This window comes from Podarcis pityusensis (genome assembly GCF_964106645.2).
Source record: "Podarcis pityusensis genome assembly, chromosome: 8".
NCBI classification, from domain to species: Eukaryota; Metazoa; Chordata; class Lepidosauria; order Squamata; family Lacertidae; genus Podarcis; species Podarcis pityusensis.
The window spans coordinates 34,906,813-34,927,162 of record NC_138033.1 but is presented as its reverse complement, the minus strand read 5'-3'; the positions used below and the strand labels follow the sequence as shown (position 1 = coordinate 34,927,162).

The 20,350-nt window shown below is 45.1% G+C and overlaps 1 protein-coding gene across 2 annotated transcripts; it reads right to left on the bottom strand.

The window, feature by feature from the left end:
- Positions 1-3,175: 3,175 nt before the first annotated feature.
- Positions 3,176-15,848, bottom strand: HERPUD1 (homocysteine inducible ER protein with ubiquitin like domain 1). Of its 2 annotated transcripts, none has more exons than XM_081016511.1 (8): positions 15,610-15,848; positions 10,890-10,967; positions 10,716-10,778; positions 9,462-9,589; positions 8,202-8,309; positions 7,535-7,885; positions 5,711-5,816; positions 3,176-4,781 (listed from the first exon to the last, which is right to left on the bottom strand). In XM_081016511.1, the coding sequence occupies exons 1-8, from the start codon at positions 15,787-15,789 to the stop codon at positions 4,626-4,628; spliced, it is 1,170 nt and encodes a 389-aa protein (XP_080872637.1). In that variant the 5' UTR covers positions 15,790-15,848; the 3' UTR covers positions 3,176-4,625. The 2 variants fall into 2 exon arrangements, with proteins under 2 accessions (XP_080872637.1, XP_080872636.1); XM_081016510.1 differs by having other exon boundaries at positions 3,176-4,784; positions 15,610-15,847.
- Between the last annotated feature and the right edge of the window lie 4,502 nt (positions 15,849-20,350).

The window sequence follows — 20,350 nt, the reverse complement described above, 5'->3', positions numbered from 1 at the left end:
GACCAGCGTGCCTGGGAATAGGAAAATAGACTTCTTACCTTTTTCAATTGTGGTATAAGAGGTGTCCATCTGCCCTTCCACCACCCCTCACCTCTGTTCATCCAATCTTTATGGAAAGTCAATTGTTTCCATTATTAGTCCTTCTAGTAATCAATGTAGTAGCAAGAAATTACACATCCTGGGCTGGGATCCAGAAGGCCAGTGCTCATAGAAGCAAGGGAAGCAAGCACCCTTGGGTGGCAATGCAGGAAGCCACTGGGCCTAAAAGGAAGTGAAGAAGCCTCCTGAGTAGGTGTGCAGAAGGCCAGCAGGCTGGAAGCAAGTCCCCTTGAGTGGGAATGAAGAAGGCAAGAGATCACCACCACCACCCCAGAATGTGGGTGACACATTCTTATCTGTCCAAGATTTGGAGAGCCATGCCAGCAGGCACAAAGGATGGCACATAAAATAAAGTCCTTTTATCCAAAGAAGGAAAGTGCCCTCTCTCTTCATGTGGCCTCCATCTGCCTTTCAGCCACCCCAACCGCCATCCATGAACCCTTTTCTGAAAGTAAATTCAGCCTGCAAAATGCCCATGTCAAGCCCTCCCAGGGAGGTTCACTGTTGTGCAACCTGATGAAGAGCTCTGAAGAACTCGAAAACGTGCTCACTGCTTGGCGACTTTCTGGTTGGCCCCAGTAAAGGAACTGCCCTATTTTCTTATGAGCCAACACTTTTGCCCAGGTCCCCTAATCAGCTCCATGTGGAGGGCCTTGGGACAAGAATAATTCCCTCTTATTATCCACACTATGTAATATCCTAACTGCTCACAGGGTAGGACCACGGCTCACCGGTAGAGTATCCAACTTTGCATGCAGAGGGTCTAAGAGTTCAATCCCTGGTGTCTCCTGCTAAGAAGCCTGCCTGAAACCCTGGAGAGCCACTGTCAGCATGGGCAATACTGAGTTAAATGGTCCAGAGTTCCCTTGGCAAGGTCTCAACAAGGAGGTAAGTTTCAAACACCGGAACCAATTCCTTCAGAGGATGCTGGCAGCAGGAAGATCAAGGGGCTAACATATTCTATGCTTAAGACCAGGGGTCAGCAAACTTTTTCAGCAGGGGGCTGGTTCACTGTCCCTCAGACCTTGTGGGGGGCCGGACTATATTTTGAAAATAAAAATAAACGAATTCTTATGCCCCACAAATAACCCAGAGGTGCATTTTAAATAAAAGCACACATTCCGCTAATGTAAAAACACGCTGATTCTCAGTCAGTCCGTGGACTGGATTTAAAAGGTGATTGGGCCGGATCTGGTCGCCGGGCCTTAGTTTGCCTACCCATGTTTAAGACGGTTTAGTAAAGGAAAAGTGGTTTGGGGGAGAGAAAGAAATGATGGAAGCAGCAGCAGGGGATGCATGGGGGCACTTAACCCTTTCTCTACCTGCTTGCTCCCACCAACACCATGGCTTTTCACATGCTATGTGTTCCTTCTCACATTTTATTTCCCCATGGTTTTATTTTAAAATAGGTTTTGGGGGAAGGCAGGGTACCATTGCATACATTTTGGGTCCCTGGAAGGCCAAGCATGGTACAGTGATTAGATTTCTAGCATTGGGACAGGGAGACCTAGGAAGTGCCAGTCCCTGCTCTGCCCTTAAAGCTCATTATTACCCCACTCAGCAGTTTCATGTAGATGTTGAACAACATGGGGGAGGGGGATTAAACTCTGCACACTGCAGGCTTCACACAGCTGAGCAATACGCCCATCCCCACCCCTGAGAACAATCATCCAAGTAGGACTGGAACCCCCTGCAGTGCTGTGCCGCCCACCCCCAACTTGGACAGCCACTCCAGCAGAAGAGCACAGTCAATGGTATTGGAAGCTGCAGTAAAGATCAAGAATTAATAAGGACATGCTTCCACTTTCTTTCACCATAACAGTGCAACCAAGGCAGTTTCAGTGCCTAAACCCAGATGGAAAGGGATCTAGGAAATCAAGTTTTATCCAAGAGCCTGAATCTGGCCATGAGCACCTGCTCAAAGACCCTGCCCAAAAAGGGGAGGTAAAATGAGAGTGAAACTTATCACAACCCTAAATTACTTGAAGGCAAGGAGAGCAGCAGCTCAGCAAGGCTGATTTAAGGTCTTTACTCAGTCTGCCACCTTGTGGTCAGTCAATCACGAGTTTGAGAAGTCTTCAGAATAAATGCCTGTGCTTTAGATTCAAACACAGCTACCCTGCCCAAGCTCCTTGCAGCCTGGAGTGTAATGAGCAAATGGCTTCACCTCAACCAACCAAGTTCAGCTGCTAAGGTTGCCAAGGTTGGCCAAGTTATATTTATACCTGAGCAGAAAATTCCCACAAGAAATACACCAACAAAACTCAGGGCACCCCAAAAATCAGCAGCTGCCTTTTCATTTTGATAGTTTTCTTCAGTTGCAGACTCAGGCTGTTTTGAAAACGAAATGCTCCATTGTAATTATTTGTATATGTTTATTTCACAATTTTGATGCAAAACACTTTTGTTGCAAAGGGTCACCATCTGTTTACTGTGAGCAGCCCAGAAAGCAGCTGAAAACCCACCCCCTGCAGATTCCACCATCCAGGGGACTTCAGCTGCATATACACCTACCGCTGCATAAACCGTACCAACTTGGGGAGGGGGCAAAGGAGAAAGAGTGGAAGATTTTGCCGCATAGCTAGTTGCCTGCATCCGCTACCTTCCCAAGGCAAGTAGCGAATTTCATGGCTGCATCCCACAAAATATCTCCAGCAGTTTGCCACTACTGATTGAGGGTTTGTTTGTATGTACGACATGCACTTTATTTCCTCAATTGTCTCCCAGAGACTGGTGTTTTCTCTATCCTTACAAGTGAAGGACGGGAGCTTTTGTCGTCTTAGCAGCACAGTTCTCAACAGCCTTGCCGGCAGCACTGCCCAGAAAGTAATGCTAGAGTGTGATCCAGCAGGGCTCTTCTTGTCTTATTCATCTTATGATGAAGTACTGATGATAGCCTTCAGCATCGCAGACCTGGAGTAAAGTTGGAAGAGACTGCCAGGTAATCGAGCCAGGTAATGAGAAGTACAGGGAAAGGAGTTCAGATTCTCAGCCACTCAGCCATTTGTCCTTAATGCCTGACTGGACAGTGTTTCTTGTACAGTTTTACCTGTGCAGTGACCGACAAATGAACGGCTAGACAGCAATATCTAAGTTTAATAAAATTAAGTCATTGCGTGTTAAACTTTGTTCAACAGATATTATACAAGAGAAAGTGGTCAGCTGTACAGATGAAGTTGATATGAACTGAAGGCTTACAATCTACAATAGTGAAAAAATAAATTCAGCATCATTTGATATTCACAATGTATATGCAGGACAATGGCCCTGTGTGTTAAGATAATCTAAGAAAAATTATCCCTGAGCTGAAAAGATTCTCAATGCAAATTCATTAAGTTCTAGGAGATGCAAGCCAAAGATTAACAGAAATGGAGGTATCAGGAATGCCTCCTAAAGTATAAGGAGCAAAGGAAAAACATCTCCAGATCCCAAAGGCACAAAATATACTGCTCTTAAGCAATTTACCCTTTAAAAGCACGAGCTTTAAAATGTGAATATGACATTTTCAATACCTATTTCCTTTCCCAGGTCTTCTTCATACTTGCATAGTTGCATACTTATTTTAAAATACAAACCACTAGAAATTAAGCTAGTAACATAATGTATGTTTTGGAGAACTTCTTCTGGAAGATTTTTTTTTAAACCCATTTAATACAATGCATAAAAAACAGAATGCAGAGAAATATCCCACTGCTGAAATTCAACTAAGGACCCAGCAGGAACAGACAGATGGGCCATCGTCTTTCTAAGCCTTGCTTGCAAAAGACTCTAGTTTGCAGATATCTTGAGTTTGTAAGGTGGTGGCAAAAACAGCTGACAATATTTTTTATTAGATGTGTATCTGAAGTCCTAACAGAAAGCAGCCTGGAAGATTTTATCCAGGGAAAGAATGCTTGGATCTACATGATCACGCCAACTGATAAAACTGGGTGATAGTTCTTGACATGAACCTGTACGTGTGGGTTGGTTGCTCTTGCTATACTGTTTAGTATAAAAGGCTCAACTGAATCTTCAGTAGGAAGCTATTTATGCAAACAGCTCCCTACATTTATTGAGCGCAAGCACAGCTTTTAATTATTTTTGGCATAAATCTTCCCTGTAAAACTCTTATAATACATATCTAGCAATTCACTGGTTGCACAAGATACTACACTCAGTGTAATTAAAGCATGAGATACATTCCAACAGGAATCAAGTTACACCAGCAGAAGCAATGTGCTTCTCTCGTTCTTGGTCCATCAACAGCCTTACATGCATTCAGTACAGAATTGCACACTGCTGTAGGCCTTCACTCAATGTTTCCCATACAATTCACTGGCACTCTGGACCATACTTGTACTTTGGTCTTATGGCTGCTGCAATCTCTGTCTTTCGCTTCTGAAAGCAGACTAATTCCTTTTCATCCATTGGTACCAGGCCACTTCCAGCATTCAAACTGGTGTCCAGTCCAGTCCTTGTTCAGCCAAAGGTCTCACAGCAAACAGACAGCTGCAGTTTACTGGCTATTTGTGTGGCTAAGCAGCCAGCTAGTTAGCCACAGCTGGGGGTCCCTCAGGCAGGAGGGATGCAAAGAAAGTCTTGAAGAAAAGCCAGGCAGTGCTCATGAACGAAGACGGTGCTGGTTGACTCTCTGGTGTGGTGTCAGGTGCCTCCATTTCACCCTGACCCCCCGCATTTTCCTCCTGCTAAACCAAGGAAAGAGAAAGATGCAATAATTCCCTGACAGGATCATCAACTGACCTTCTCCTGCAGCGCTACGGCTTTCTTCCTGGGTAGCTTTAGATTCGACACTGGCAAATATTACCAGTTGTAGGTTTACTTTGTCATAAGTCACATGAACTAGATATATTTGACTAGGCAGACTCTGTGAAGGGAGAGCACTTCATGAAAGGACCTCATTAGAAGCTGGGAGCAACCTGCTCTCCAAGCATGTATTAACAACATGCAGGATCCAAAAACCATTTCTGAGATAGAACACAGTTGCTGCATTAATTCAACACATTACAGCTCATTTAACGTTAGCAGTGGTATCTAGGGCCTGGGAGATGGACATTTTCCATCATCGGGTCTCCAAAGCCTTCAGTCAACAGGAAGAGCCAGGAGCTGGAGATGGTTTAGCTGCCTGAAAAAGGAATGCCCCACCCCAGAAGGACCAAAATATTTGTTGCTGCCCAGCGCTGGGTCTCACATACAAAGAATAGGGTGCATTATGTGGTACAGTAGAACCAGCACCACCAAATCAGGAAAATGCCCAACAAATGATTCAACATCTTGACTTATCTCAAGTTCTACAACATAATTTTAGCACGTCGACTGTGCTAAGTGGAAGCCAATACCGAATGCACTTTGCAACCTAAATTATTTTGTCACACAGAACAATTTACAGTACATAAGCGCCAAGCCACTTAAGATATGTGGACAAAATATAAAGAGGTGTTTTAGAAACAGTACTGAGGCAATGCTGAAACCCTAAACAAGCTTAATTATCCAGGAAGCACGTCTCTCTGAATGAGTGGCATTCATTCTGAGCTGCTTAGGTTTGGTCTGGAAAGTTCATCAGAACATTCAAAATTGTGCTTATGAAGGAAATTATATCCTGTTAGGAACTTACCTGTAAATTGTTGTTTTGGTCTTGGTTAGCAGCTGCTTGGAGAGGAATATTGTTCTCAGCAGGCTGAGCTGGCCTCCGCCTGAAAGGAAACCATCCAACCTGGTGCCTGAGAAGACAAAACCAGTGAGGTATAGGACAGAATGCCAAAGGGAAGTCTGAAAAAACCCTCTGTCAGGATAACCCACCATTTGGCATAGGAGAGAGTCTCCATTCAATATTCAAGGACAGGAGGAGAGCAATTGACTTAGCCCCTGCTGTACAAGCCTTTCCAGTTATTTCATAGAAGACAGCTCGGAGTTCTGTGCACTGCATGACATCCGTAATGTGACTTTCATGGTGGGAAATGTTATTTGCTGAATCACCTTATCCCATATATACCCACTCAACTGCTTCCATCTGCATAACTGACTGGCACAGGTGTTTTTAACGTTCCGATGGGAGCCGCCCAGAGTGGCTGGGGAAACCCAGCCAGATGGGCGGGGTATAAATAATTATATTATTATTATTAATATACTTGTGGCCACACTAAAATACCAATTTCTTACAAGGACACCTTGGAACTCCCTGCCTATTGATATCAGGCCTATCCAGACATGTGGAAGTTATATGTTTCATTTCTTTTTAGCAGCTGATTGCAATCATCTTTTGAAAATATTTAATAGGTTTTAATTGTTTTATCAGTAATTTTATTAGTTTTTTATATTTTTGTAAACTGCTTAAGAGGTTTTCCTTTTTTTAAACAATCAAGCGGCTTATAAATTTTGCTAAATAAAAAAGACCAAAGACAGTTATTTTGTTCCAATCTGTGTCCCTTTAAAGGGCTGCCAACATAAACTGAATGGCTGTCTACCCAAGTTTACTAACAAACTGCAAAAGCTGAGGAGCTTTTACTGTTGCTCATGTATAAAAACTGCATTCAGTATAGTAAAGAGCTGTCTGAGCTACAGTCCCACAGGTGAGAAATGCATCCAAAGGAGAGGATAGTTTACTAGGACAAGTTCAGATGTCAGTGTTTAGCCTGCAGTTCTTGTATGTGCAACAGTGAAAATGAGTGACAGGTTGCAAAACAAGTTATTTTACCTGTGGTGCATGTTTCCTTTTAAACCCTCACAAGTGGTATTTTAGTAGATGTAAATGTTTGAAGTACTAGCCTCCTTACAACTATTTCAAGGGAGCTGCAGAAATATGTCCAGCAGAGTTTGTGGGCCAGCTCAGATAAAACAGGAAACCACAGTTTAGCTTTATATACAGAGGCCTGCTCACATATGCTCCCTGCCAGCCATAATAGGAAATTTTCACTTCTTGTTGTAAACCACGGTTTTCTGTACCAAAGCCTACCAAGAAATAAGCTTAGTGGAGCAAATTAAATTGTGGTTTATGATCCCAACACGTTAACAAGTTGTGGTTAAAACTAAGCTGCCCTGCCCTCCACTTTGGATGTTAATGATATTTTGTCAACCAACCATAGGTTGGAGGCTGTTGCTTTGCATCTAGGTCCCCAATGGCATCTCCTGGTAGGGCAGGCTTTCAGCCCTGCCTAAAATACTGGCAAATGACTGCCAGCCAAGGTAAGACAATACTGAGCTAGACCAACAGGGTCTGGCTCATATGTAAGGCAGCTTCCTATGTTCTTAGGTGGTACGTTCTCGCTATCTTCTCATGGCCTGGCTGAGCGACTGTGCAACCCCAAAGCCTTGATCACAGTTTGACATCATGTCCACACTTGGCCACTAGTCTCCCCCAGCAGACACTTATTTTAAAATAATGTGCACCAAGATTAGTGGTAAAAAGTGAGAGAGATAAGATGAGGCCGCAGAAACTTACAGGTACATCAGCAGGGTGCCCACCATCACCATGAGAAGCCTGCTCATACTGGAGTAGAAATACACAATGTTGATGAAGACGTAGAAGAGAGTTGCTGAGTAGAGCCAGTCCAGCCAATCCCGATTGCCGCCTTCTTCTTCTTCTTCCATCAAAGCCCCTCCCTGGGCATTCATGCGAAGGTTCTGGTTCACCCCTGGGTTTACCTGAGGGGGAACATTTTGATTTCCGGCCTGGTTTTCAGCAGGAAAAGGACCAGAAAGAGGAGCTGGGGCCGCAACCGGGGCTGCAACTGGGATCTCCTGCGTACTTCGTGTAGAGGATACGTCACCAGAAACAGCACTGGCAGCCATGCTAGATGCAAGATAAAAGTCATGAGCTCAGTTAGAAAGCTGGTGAGAGCTTGCTCAACTATGATGTGCATGAAACAAATTGGCAGCCTCAAAACAGCAAGCCAACAACAGGTGCACTTCAAGGGTATATTTGATTCAGTGAATCACCAAGGACCACCGTAGCTTATTTGTGCCAGGGGTTTGATATAAGCTAACACTGAATACATACAGACGAGAGCCCTAGCTTTTCAGCCACATCACACCAGTATGCAAATTTGTCAAAATGCTTGGGATTTAGCTCCTTGTAGAAATAGATCACAACGAAGACAGCAACTTACTATTGCATGTAGTATTGTCTTGCATAAAACTGATGGAACCAGAACTGCAGCATGCGGTATGTTGTATAGGATGAATAGCCTTGAAAGCAGTGCTGCGCCGGTGCAGATCTGATGCAGAGGAGAAGAAAATATGCTTAATCAGGACAGGCATACTATTTTTTCTCCCTTGCCCTCACTGAAAATTGTAATGCTGTACCCTCCAGGCCAAAGATGTTTTATCAGCATTTAATCTTCAGGCTATTGAAGTGGAAAAGAGAATGGACTGGCAGGGTTTCTGCATCTCTGCTCTGGTAAAAGACAAACTATTTGTGGCTCCTCTCTCTAAGCTCTTTTCATTCCAGCTATTGGTTACATAGTCCTTACAACAAGGAACTCGTCCCTGGCTGTCCTTCCTCGCCCTCCCTTCTTCCCCAATCCTTGTGTGTCAGGCCTTTTAGATTGTAACATTTGAAATGCATCACCAACGAATCAGAAGGAAGAATTAAACTGTGCTGCAGTCAAAGTTCCACTGGGGAAAACATGCTGACGTACTGGGCCTCATGTTGCTGAACCACAATTCGCATCACCCTCAAGAAGAATGACCAATGATCAGGGATGCATGAGCTGCAGTCCAACTTCTGGACGGCCCCAAGTTGACTATCCCTATACTAGGGGCTCAGGAGTCTTTGGTTTGGCTTGCTAGCCAGCTGCTAGTTATGCTCACCACCAACTCGTCTCTCTCCTCCCCAAGGCCTCTCACATGCCAAGCAGGCTTGCAAGGAGAAGGCAGGCATTTATTTACAGTGGTATCTTGGGTTACAGACACTTCAGGTTACAGACTCCACTAACCCAGAAATAGAACCTCGGGTTATGAACTTTGCTTCAGGATGAAAACAGAAATTATGCAGCAGCAGCAGGCCCCATTAGCTAAAGTGGTGCTTCAGGTGAAGAACAGTTCCAGGTTAAGAAGGGACCTCCACAATGAATTAAGTTCTTAACCTGAGGTACCACTGTATTTGTGCTGGGTGCTGGAGAAGGTCAAAACCAAAGCCAAAGGCTTGAAGGAGAGACAGGCATTACTCTCATTTGCACAGTTGTTCTTTGCTTTCCCCAAAGTGGTACCTCACATGTGGAGTTAGCAGGCCAGGGGCACGAGCTGCTGCCAAGAGGGTACATAGATGCCATCTCAAGGGTACACAGATTCCAGAGCAAGTTGTCTGAACAAGCAGGCAACAAGCAGGTACCCAACAGGCAGAACCGAGCCACTCACACCACACGTACCTATCGCCAGCATTCTCTGCTGCAAGGGGCTGGTTGCCGAGGATGTCCGTCTGACTCAAAGCATGAACTGAAGGAAGCAAAGGCGGGTCTTGGCTAAAGGCTGCTGGCTGATGCTTGGCTTCAACAACCTGAGGAAAACATTGATCAGCTGAAACTTAAGAATGTGTCTGCATGGGAGCTTCTCCCTCCCTTTTGAGAGGATTTTCAGACAAATTGCGAGGAAGGGGAGGTATAACTTGTATAACTGTTCCTTCCTCCCCCAAACACCATTACACAACTGCTCTTGGCTTGCCTTCACCTCATTTCTCCCTCCCCACACCACCTTCTGTGACAAGACTTTAGTAATTTACCTCACAATTTTTCATTAACAACTCTTTTTCTGAAAAGTTCTGCTTGAATTTCTATTGCTCCCACCAAAGCACCTTACGAGGGCACTCTGCTACCTAAAGTTACTAAGTGCTACGCATAAGTTGCTCCTGTTTCGTTTGGTAAGTGTGCTGGTTTCTGGGACAGTTCTACTAGACTGACAACAGAATAGCAGAATACAGCCGGGGAGAAGTCCTCCTGGCATCCAAATGAAATCCCCCCGTCAGTCACGTTCCCAGAGGGCCTATTCCCCAAACGCAAAGAAGTAAGTTTCAGGTGTGCAGACACAAATGTCCATAGCAAGCATTCAAGTAGAATGAACTGAGGGGTGCAACATACCACACATATGAACAGAGCTTCTGTTTACACACCAGCAACAGCTTTATTTCAACATTATGACAAATATAACCATCACATGGATAAAAGTGAAATCAGCAAGTTGAAATCATCACCCTTCTCTGTCCTTCCTACAGAGTTTATATCCAGAACTAACCCATATCCCACTGGTTCTCTCCATTCCGCCAGGTAAGGGAGAAAACCATTACAGCTTAATTCTGAAGGCCACAAGTTTCAGAGATGGCTACTAATTCAGATGGTTTTCAAACTGAAGCTCCAAAGTCTTTGAGAATGGGTGTGTCAATAGCATGACAGATAAAAACAAAGCTGCACCAAAGGCACCAAACCTCTGGGAGTGGTTACCTCTCTTGTGGCCTAATAGTGAGCTTCCCAGGACTCTAACGGATGCAAGTGGTGGACCTGCTATGGTTTACAGAGCAATGCAATATTCATGCTCTTACAAGGCTGCAGTAACAGCTCCAAGGGGAACTATACCTAAATTGTGGATAAAGGTAAGGTAGGAATCTGAACAACTTATCAGTTTATAAATACCTTCACGTCTGTTTCTTGCAGTTTTGAGTTGCACACCAGGTGGAGAGCATGCACCATATCCTGCTGAAATATAAACCAAAATAAGTTTCAAACAAGAGTTCAGTTTATTGCATTTACTTGCTGATCCACTAGAGTTAACAAAAGCAATACTAGCAGCATACAGCATCCAAGTACCTTGGCAAGCACATCTCGCAGGTAAAGATGGTCCTGTAACAACTTCCCAGAATAAATCAGTCTCTGAACGTCTTCAGGCTTTAAGAGGAAGAGAACACAATGGTCAGGACCCATTCTGTTGAATTATGCAGAACAGCCATGCAGAACTTAACATGTGCCATATTTATTGATTTATGCAACTTCCATCTTAACAAAGTACCTTTGCAAACAACGTAAAAACAAAAACACACAACTGTCTGATTTGGAGTATTTACCGTATTTTTCGCTCTATAAGACGCACCAGACCATAAGACGCACCTAGTTTTTGGAGGAGGAAAACAAGAAAAAAAAAATTCTGAATCTCAGAAGCCAGAACAACAAGAGGGATCGCTGTGCAGTGAAAGCAGCGATCCCTCTTGCTGTTCTGGCTTCTGGGATAGCTGTGCAGCCTGCATTCGCTCCATAAGACGCACACACATTTCCCCTTACTTTTTAGGAGGCAAAAAGGGAGTCTTATAGAGCAAAAAATACGGTACATCACATCCTTCTTGTAGCAAACTTATTTGTAATACAAAGCTACTGCATGAACAAGTTATGCATTTCAGCATTTCTGAGATCCTCAATTATAGTAATGCTTGGAAACTACTTTGGATTTGCTTGCTGGACTTCTAGGAGGCAGAACAGATGCATGCTGTCAGGTCTGAGAAGACCTTTTGGGGACACATATTCCCAAAAAAGGAAGATGTAGTTTCAGACATACCCACATCTAAGAACTCCACACCTGCTTCATCAACCTGGTGACTGAGTGAGAGTGAAAAATAAGACTGCACTTACATTATGGGGCACGAAGTACAACCCTCTAATACAAGCCAAGATACTGATGTTGATAGACAAGGCACCCACCATCAGCAAGCCTTTAATTCATTTTTTAGCCCTAGCTTAGTGTTGTTGCTGTTGCTAAGAACTGGTTCCAGAGTCCAGACAATAGCATCAGTTTCTGTTTATATCAGACAGTTGTAGAGATTTCATCAACAAAACTTTGAATCCTTATTGTGTGTTTTTGACAAGTGCAATGGTCAGCCACTTGCAAAATCAGACAAGAATGTCCACTTTGACCAAAGTTCTACCTCCAGCTAACTATGAGAAACCTTGGCCAGGTTGACAGAAGCCAGTATCAATCACTATCTCCAGTTAGGAACCTTATTATAACTCTTTTCTCTAATTGCAAATAGGGTTTCTGTAGGACTATTTCAATCTCAGAATTACCAGTAACCCCCTATTTTGCTCTTAAGGTACTTATATTTAGAAATTAACTGTGCCAGACTTCTTTGAAATTGCAGTTCTTGACACCGCAGCATTACTGGAAATTTCAAACTGGTCTAACTGAAGTGTTATGAGAGACAAATTTACTTGCTGGAGGGTCAAGTATGAATTCCACAGTAGGAACCCCCACCCCTGCAAACATGCTAGCAGAGGGAATGGATGTGAAGACAAATCCTTTTTCACTGTTAGAAAATAACAAGGTAAGTTTTCTTGTCTATAAGATAGAATGGGTGGCGTCTTCTGGGGATGGGTACTCAATGCACAGGAGCCTTTAATTTAATTTTGAGGTACGCTAGCATGTCCTGGTACCTAATCTGTGAATTAGCGTATTTTAATTTTTATTTTAACATACCATATTTTAACTGCTGTGCCAAAATGCATCCGTCATGTTCAGTGTTAGAAACTGAGATATGAAAGCTAGGAGCTAAATGGCACCTTCAACCTAGGTTATGGGCACAACAACGGAAAGTCTAGGCATACTTTTTTTATATAGCAATACAAAGCTGAAAATGAATGAACTGCAGCTAAAGTCTTATGTTCATTTTTCACATGGTCTAGCCCTCATCTGAAGACTGCAAAAAACAAAGCCATGCTTCCCCTGCCTGCCCCCCTAACGTTCTTAAGAGGGTCTCTTCTCCAGCCTTCAGAGAGTGGCTGGAAGTGGGGAGACAGAAAAAGGTCCTCCTTTCCTTCCACTCTGCAGTTTTAATCTGAAATCTTAGGCGCAGTACTGCACCCAGAGCTCAGAAACTGCTCGTGCTAATGAAATTCTTGTCGCAAAATGCGCCTAGCACAATGGGAGGATCCAAAGCTGGTCATGTCATTCTTGTAAACTGAATGAAGAATAAAATAAACTAGACTTACTAGCTGGATCCATCTTTTCTTGTTGCTAACAAACTAAAACATTGTAAAGTAGTGTCAGTATCAGACCAAAAGGGAAGAGTTAGTTTCATAACGTTTACGTGGCTGTCCCAATCTGTTTTGAATTCAAACACAGCATTTGCTACTAGTTGTACTAGAGAAAAGCAACCCTTTTTTGGTTTTTCAAATCATCCTTGCCAAAATAGCAAACTGGTCTACCAGCTGGGTCATTTGCATTGCAAAGAAAGTGACAAAGTACTGCTGCTTCTTAATCTGAAAAATAGAATGGAACAAAAATAACCCCATATGTTCATAAGGGGATTTTTGCTGGTTTAAGCTTCTTCAGACAGAGGATCTCTGATCATTTATTGTAAGCCACAAAATGATGAAGTCATTTGCCTTGGCCATGAATTCGGCAATTTCAGCATCTGACATCCAAATGTAATAAATCAAGAGCGACAAGTGAGTAAGACCTAAGCCCTATTGCATCATCTGTTTGGCAGAAGAGTGAAAAAACCCTGTTCAAAGAAGCTTAAGCTCCCAGAACAGAATGACCAGCTGCCAAGAGGTGCCCAGACTGTTTGGTTATGTAACACTGCTTGCTGATGTGGAGGGAGCCTTTTGCTCTGAGCATGGGTGATGAAAAAAAATCACATTTGGCAAAAGCAATACATCACCCCAGTACTAAGCGGATAAACAGCAAGGGGGGACAAAGGCCAAGATGATCACAATGATGACTTTAATCAAAATCACCACATTGCACTTGCAGGCATTCTATGCTCCAAAGTCTGTTAAAACACTACTGGCAGCTTCCTAGTCCTTGGTGAGAAATGTTAAGATTCCAACTGCTGCTATATAAAGGCTGTTTAGAGAGTAAGAACAGGCCAAGATGCCTGGAGAGAACATGAACAGGATGGAGGCTGCAGAAACCGGAGATACCAGCCTAAGCAGAAAGAACAACTATGAAAGGAGGGGGGAAGTGGATGAGGAAAAAGAAATAAGGTGAGAGGTAGAACTGGGGGAAGAACAAGCCAATGCAGCGAACGAACACTGGACCATGGAGACAAATCTCTCCTTGGCCATAAAGGTCACAGAGGCACCTTGAGCCATTCTCCACCCCACAACCTAACCTACCTGCAGGAAGAAAGAGCAGATATCACCATGTACTCAGATCACAGGAGAAAAGCCAAGGTACATAATGGATACATAAAAAAGCAAATAGAAAACAGAAAAAGGCCTTTGAGCGTAAGAGAGATAAAGGCTTCAAAAACCAGTGACTGGGGGAAGAATTGAAAGAAAGGAACTATGGTGAATATGGTGGCAGGTACCATGCAAACCACTTTGAGGCTTTCTCCCGCAATCAAGTGTTGTATAAATTTCATGAAATAAATAAAAATGAGCAATACAAGAGCAAGCTTAATCTTTTCATAGTGTTAAAAGTGCTGCTACATCAGATTGAAGGCCTTTCAAGTCCACTCTCTTCTGACAGTAACCAACCAGATGCCTATGGGAAATCTAAGTGGAATAAAAGCGCAACTCTAGAAGTCTCCCCAGCCAGCAACTAATATTCCATGACAGAGGGAAGATCTTAGACAACAACCAGGTTTATCACCAGCCACTCGACAGCAACATAGAATCTCCAGGTGCAGAGGCAGTATGCCACTGAATACCAGTCACAGAAGAGCAACTGCAGGAAGAAAACTTCTGCCTTCATGCCCTCCATGAAACAACTTGTTGACCACTGTAGGCGGCAGAAAGCTGGGCTAGAAGGACCACAGATGTGATCCAGGAAGGCTGTCATCCAAGGCCATATTTGGTTTCAGAGTCCTAAATTTTCAAAAAGGAGGGTTGTGGGAAGAGATTAAACATCAATCTCCTGCTCTGCTTAATACAGTGTAGTGAATAGAGTAGGGCCTGGGAGATCAGGGTTCAAATCGCCACTTGGCGATTTACTGTGTGTGACCTTGGGAGCCAGCCACTCACTCAACCTACCTCACAGGGTTGTTATGTGGATTAAATGAGGAGAGGGGGAATCATACGTGCCACCTTGAGATCTTTGGAGAAGATGCTGGGGCATAAATGCAAATAAACAAACATGCAGCCCTCTATTGTTGGACTACAGCTCCCAACAGCCACAGCCAGCGCTCCCGGGGGGCGTTAGGAGTTGTAGCCCCAAAATCTGGAAGGTCCCTGCATTGGGGAAGGCTGGCTTAATGGTATTATTTACGTCCGTCCATGCCTTCAGCCTCTGGCTCACTATCAACATCCCTCAAACATTACTCTCGCCCCTTTAAAAGTTCACATCTCCCAATTTCAACCCCCAAGTCGCCAACAATAGCCGAGCACAAAGGCAGAAAACCCCCAGTCTGTCCCACCCTGGCAGCTTCCGAATTAGGCTGCGTCTGAATTTGGAGGCTCCATAGGAGAGAGTTTTCTCAAACAGAGCCTCCCCGCTCAGGAGCAGTGTAGCCCGTAACAGATTTTTTTTTTTAAGTAAGCAAGGAAGAGGTGGGGAAGTGCCGTATGAGGAGGAGGACAGCGAGCTTCGCAGACTCACCGGGGCATCCGGGTGGCGGCGGCGGAGCTCAGCCTTGAGGCGACGGACGGTCCACGAGCGCTGGGCGGTCAGGCGGAGGTCGGGGTGCCGCTGCGCGGGGCTCTTGACCACGAGCGAGACCTCCTCCCCTTCGGCCTCGCCTCCCGGAATCCGGCCGGGCCCTACCGGGGATTCCGCCATCGAGTCTCCGCTTTTAATTCTCGCTTCCACCACTCCAAAAGCTAACCTTCACTTCCTCATCCGCGGCCCCCTCCTTATATAGCCTCGCCCTCCTCGCGGCGCCGCTGTGGCCTCCACGGATTGGCCGCCGGCTCGAAACGTGGGCCTATCAGAAGCCGCCTGTCTGCCCGGAGGCAGATGGAGGGGTAGGAAAGAGAGCGAGGCCTATCTGGGCGTGGCCAAAGGGGGAGGCGTGGCCAAAAGGGGGAAGAAAACAAACTCGGCCGGGACCTGCAGTTTTCTATAGTTACATGTCACGTGATGCCTTGTTTTGCCGTGGGATCGTAAAAAGCTGCTTTCTACTGAGTCAGAGCCTTACGTCCATCTAGTACTGTCTACACTGACCGGCAGCGGCTCTCCAGGGTTTCAGTCAGGGTGTCTCTCCCAGGCCTGTCTGGAGATGCTGCCATTGGGGGTTGAATTAGCGATCTTATTCATGCTCTACCTCTGAGCTGTGGGCTTGTACCTAAAAATAAGTTTCTAGTCCTCATGATTCTAAAAAGAAGACGGGCTGATTTTTAAATAAGCATAGCAGAAGTTGCCTTTCATCATTGGTCCATCAAGGTCAGTAGTGTCTACACTGGCTAGTAATGATCTCCAGGGTTTCAGACAGGGTGCATTTCCAACCTTACCTGCAGATGCTGGGGATCGAACCTGAGACCTTCTGCATGCAAAGCAGGTGCTGTGGTGCTGTGCCACAGCCTTTCCCAAGAACATAGTAAGCTGCCTTATACTATTGGTCCATCTAGCTCAAGGGGTTGGGATCGAAGGGCGCAAGGCTGTTGCCTCCTTCTTACACTGTCCTCCCCAGCCTCTCAAAGTGGCGCAAGGCTGGCTCAGGGAGGATGGCATTAGTGGCCTCCTGGGATGATTGTCCTGGCAGCAGCACCCCCCCCCCCCAATGCTACACGCCTGGGGGAGAGGGCTCTTGTGCGCAAATCCTGCATGCTGGTTTCCCACAGAAATCTGTTCAGCCACTGTGAGAGCTGGATGTTGGACTGGGTGGTCCATTGGCTTGATCCAGTGGGGTCTTCTTATATTCTTATGCTTTGGAGCATATGAGCAAATAGGTTTTGAGAAGAGGGGAGAATGATTTCCTGGCTCAAAATGGTGTGAGCAAGAGGCATGGGCATAGATTAATTAAGTGCTAGGGAGTGGAAAGTCCAATGGTGTAATGGGGAGCCATCCTGCTGGCCGTAGCTCATGTTTTGCATGCAGAAGGTCCCAAGTTCAGTCCCCAGCATCTCCAGGTAGGTGTTGTTCTGAAACCCTGGAAACCATGTCTGGAACCTTTCAGTGTGGAGAATGCTGAGCTGGATAGATTTAAGACAGATGCAGCAGAAGGCAGCTCCCTATGGCCTCAAAACTGCTGCTTTCACTTGCCAGCATTGACTGCATTTGTAGGGACAACGCTTGGACAGTGAGCATCCACTGTGTGCTGTTCCACTTTGTCTGAGAACACCCAGTGGACATTCAGGTGTGTCATACCTGTTAAATAGGTGCATTTGAGGGGAAAGCTGACACCTGCTTATCTACATGCTGAGCGCAGCCCATTGCCAGCAATCCCCAAAGAAACAGAACTTTGTGAGCAGCTGTTTGTTTCACACTGTTCAATAATGGATATGCTCCCCTACCCTCCACCACAGGTTAAAACGGCTGATGCAATCCTGAAACTCTTTACAAAGATATAGGAACACACATAAATAGTACATGGACACACACACACACACAAACACAAACACACACACACACACACACTATGCTGACAAAGGGTGAAGATGTACAGTGTTCAGTGTTTGTGAATACACCCTAAAGGAAATCATAGTAACTGAAAAATATAAGTCTGAATCTTGGCCGACAAACTGATGATTGTGACCAAGCATTAAAACATTTGTTTTCTGAGCAAAAAACATTTGAAATGTTTGATTGCCCTAATGAAACTCACAGGGTAGCCAGCATATTCAAGGGAAAGAAGCAATTCCACTATGTGAAAAGCTTACAATATTTGGAGCTTTTCAGTTTACATAAATGTAAGAGGTGGCATGATAGAAGTTTATGAAATTATGCATGGCATGGAGAATGTGGGTAGAGAATAAAATCTCCTCCTTCTCTCATAACATTAGAAGTGGTGGACACCCAAGGAAGCTGAATGTTAGAGGATTCGGGACAGAGAAAAGAAAGTCTTCTTTCCATGGTGCAAATCTATGGAATTTGCTCCCACAGGAGGCAGTGATGGATTTTAATATTTTGTAAGTTGTTTTCAGATGTAAAAAGCAAACAAATATAACAACAACAACTGATGATAATAATAAAGGGAGAGGGAATGAAGTGTCCTGGAAAAGGGCATGGCAGGCTGGCTCCACACAACAACATTTTGTTGTAAATCTCAGGTCACATCCACACCACACATTTAAACTGCGTGGCTCCCCCCCCCCCCACGGAAAAAAAAATTGTGGGAGCTATAGCTCACAGAGCTACAATTCCTAGCACCTTTAAGAACCTATAGGTCTCAGGATTTTTTTTGATGGGAGAACCATGTAGTTCAGCTGTATGGTATGGATGTGATTAACTGGTTGGGATTTTGCAAGTCAATAGGGAGGACAGACAGGCACAGGTGGGCAGAATAAGGCAGAGAGAGTTGCCACTGTCAACACATGTGAAATGATGCAAGAGTACATTGGGACAACGATCATTTTCCCCCAGTGATCTGCCACTGGAAAATAGGGAGAAAAGCTACTGCTTGGTTGGGTCTAAGCCAGGATGTGATTAGAAAAAAAGAGACAGCTGTTTTATTTCCTTGAACCATGGCAATTGTTTCCCCCAGTGCCGTTTGGTCCTTGTGTTTTCTCTGGCAGGCCCCACATGTCGCCCTGGGGCTGTACATGAGTTCATTGCCAAAATGCCACACTGATCTCCTTGTGGGATTGTAGGCGTTGGCTCTAGGCCAAGGGGAATCTCTGCTTGCAGGAAGGCCTGCCCTTCTCATACCCAGAAGAGTCACAGGGGCTCTGTGGAGCTCTCATCAGATATGAGATGGACTGGTGGGCTGTGGGGTGTGAGTAATCTTTTGCTCTTCTTCATCACAAAGACTTCCAAGTCACCTTCCAAACTGGTGTCCAGGATTTTATCGTCCTGAGCCCCATCCCAGAACTCTGTGCCCTTGAGATGCCTACTCTATTTAATACACACACACCATTAAAAAAAAATATGTTCCTGGAGACTTTGCCCCATCAGGGCAGAGCTTTGAGACAACAGTCCATGGCCCCACCCCACTCAGCAGAATGAGTAAGAAGGTCCCCAAATGCATCCCAGAGTCTAAACTGCAGCACCAGATAGCTAATAATAATACCGGTAATAATTTAATAATTTTATTATTTATACCCCTCCCATCTGACTGGGTTTCTCCAGCCACTCTGGGCGACTCCCAACAGAGGACTAAAAACAGAATAAAACTTCAAACATTAAAAACTTCCCTAAACAGGGCTGCCTTCAGATTTAGAAGACATTTAGAAAAGTCAGATAGTTGTTTATTTCCTTGACAGCTGATGGGAGGGCGTTCCACAGGGCAGGCGCCACTACCAAGAAGGCCCTCTGCCTGGTTCCCTGTAACCTCACTTTTCGCAGGGAGAGAATCACCAGAAGACCCTTGGCGCTGGACCTCAGTGTCTGGGCAGAACAATGGGGGTGGAGACGCTCTTTCAGGTATACTGGGCTGAGGCCATTTAGGACTTTAAAGGTCAGCACCAACACTTTGAAATGTGCTCGGAAACGTACTGGGAGCCAATGTAGGTCTTTCAGGACCGGTGTAATATGGCCTTGGCAGCCACTCCCAGTCACCAGTCTGGCTGCCGCATTTTGGATTAGCTGGATGTAACTACCATTTGAATTTCCCACAATGCTCTAGGATGATACAGTGTGGAGGGTTATTGTGTGGAAGTAAAGTGGCAACAAGACCCAGCCCCATGGGATTGCTCATTACCACTGCTGCTACCACTACCACCCACTGTTGGCACCAGGTAAGCTGGTGGTGAGGAACCTTAAGCCTAGGCACTGGATACGTCCCTCCAGGCTCTCTGTCTGGACCTGAGAATACTCCTTACTTGCCTTGCTTTGCATCCCAAGTGTTTTTGCTTGGGCGGAAAGTGTCCTTGAACTCTGGTCATGCCTCTTGCTCCTTTTAAGGGGAATTGAGGAGTGTGTGGGTGAAGAAAATAGCTCACCGTACAAAAGGCAAAATTTTACATTCATTGCTTCTTGCCCCACCCATAGCTGCCCTGTGGAAGGTAGCCCAGAAGGGAATGCATCCCTTGCGCTGAAGCAAGGTCCTCCCACCCAATTAGGTTTAAGCAAACCAAGGGCCACTGATGGAGCAGGGGACTCCCACCAGAGGGCCTTTTGCCTAGAGCCCCTTTCCATGACGAGTGCCCAGTGGGATAGTCAGGAGATGGACCTACTTGATGCAGGTTGGTTGTCCTGACAACATTGAAGCTTTTTGAGGGATGGGAGGGGGAGAGAGGACCAA

Coding starts and splice junctions, on each gene's coding strand:
- HERPUD1 (XM_081016510.1), bottom strand. CDS start 15,789: ATGGCGGAATCCCCGGTAGGGCCCGGCCGGATTCCGGGAGGCGAGGCC. Junction 10,779..10,889: donor TGCGAGATGTGCTTGCCAAG/GTACTTGGATGC, acceptor TTTATATTTCAG/CAGGATATGGTGCATGCTCT. Junction 8,310..9,461: donor GCAGAGAATGCTGGCGATAG/GTACGTGTGGTG, acceptor CCTCTGCATCAG/ATCTGCACCGGCGCAGCACT.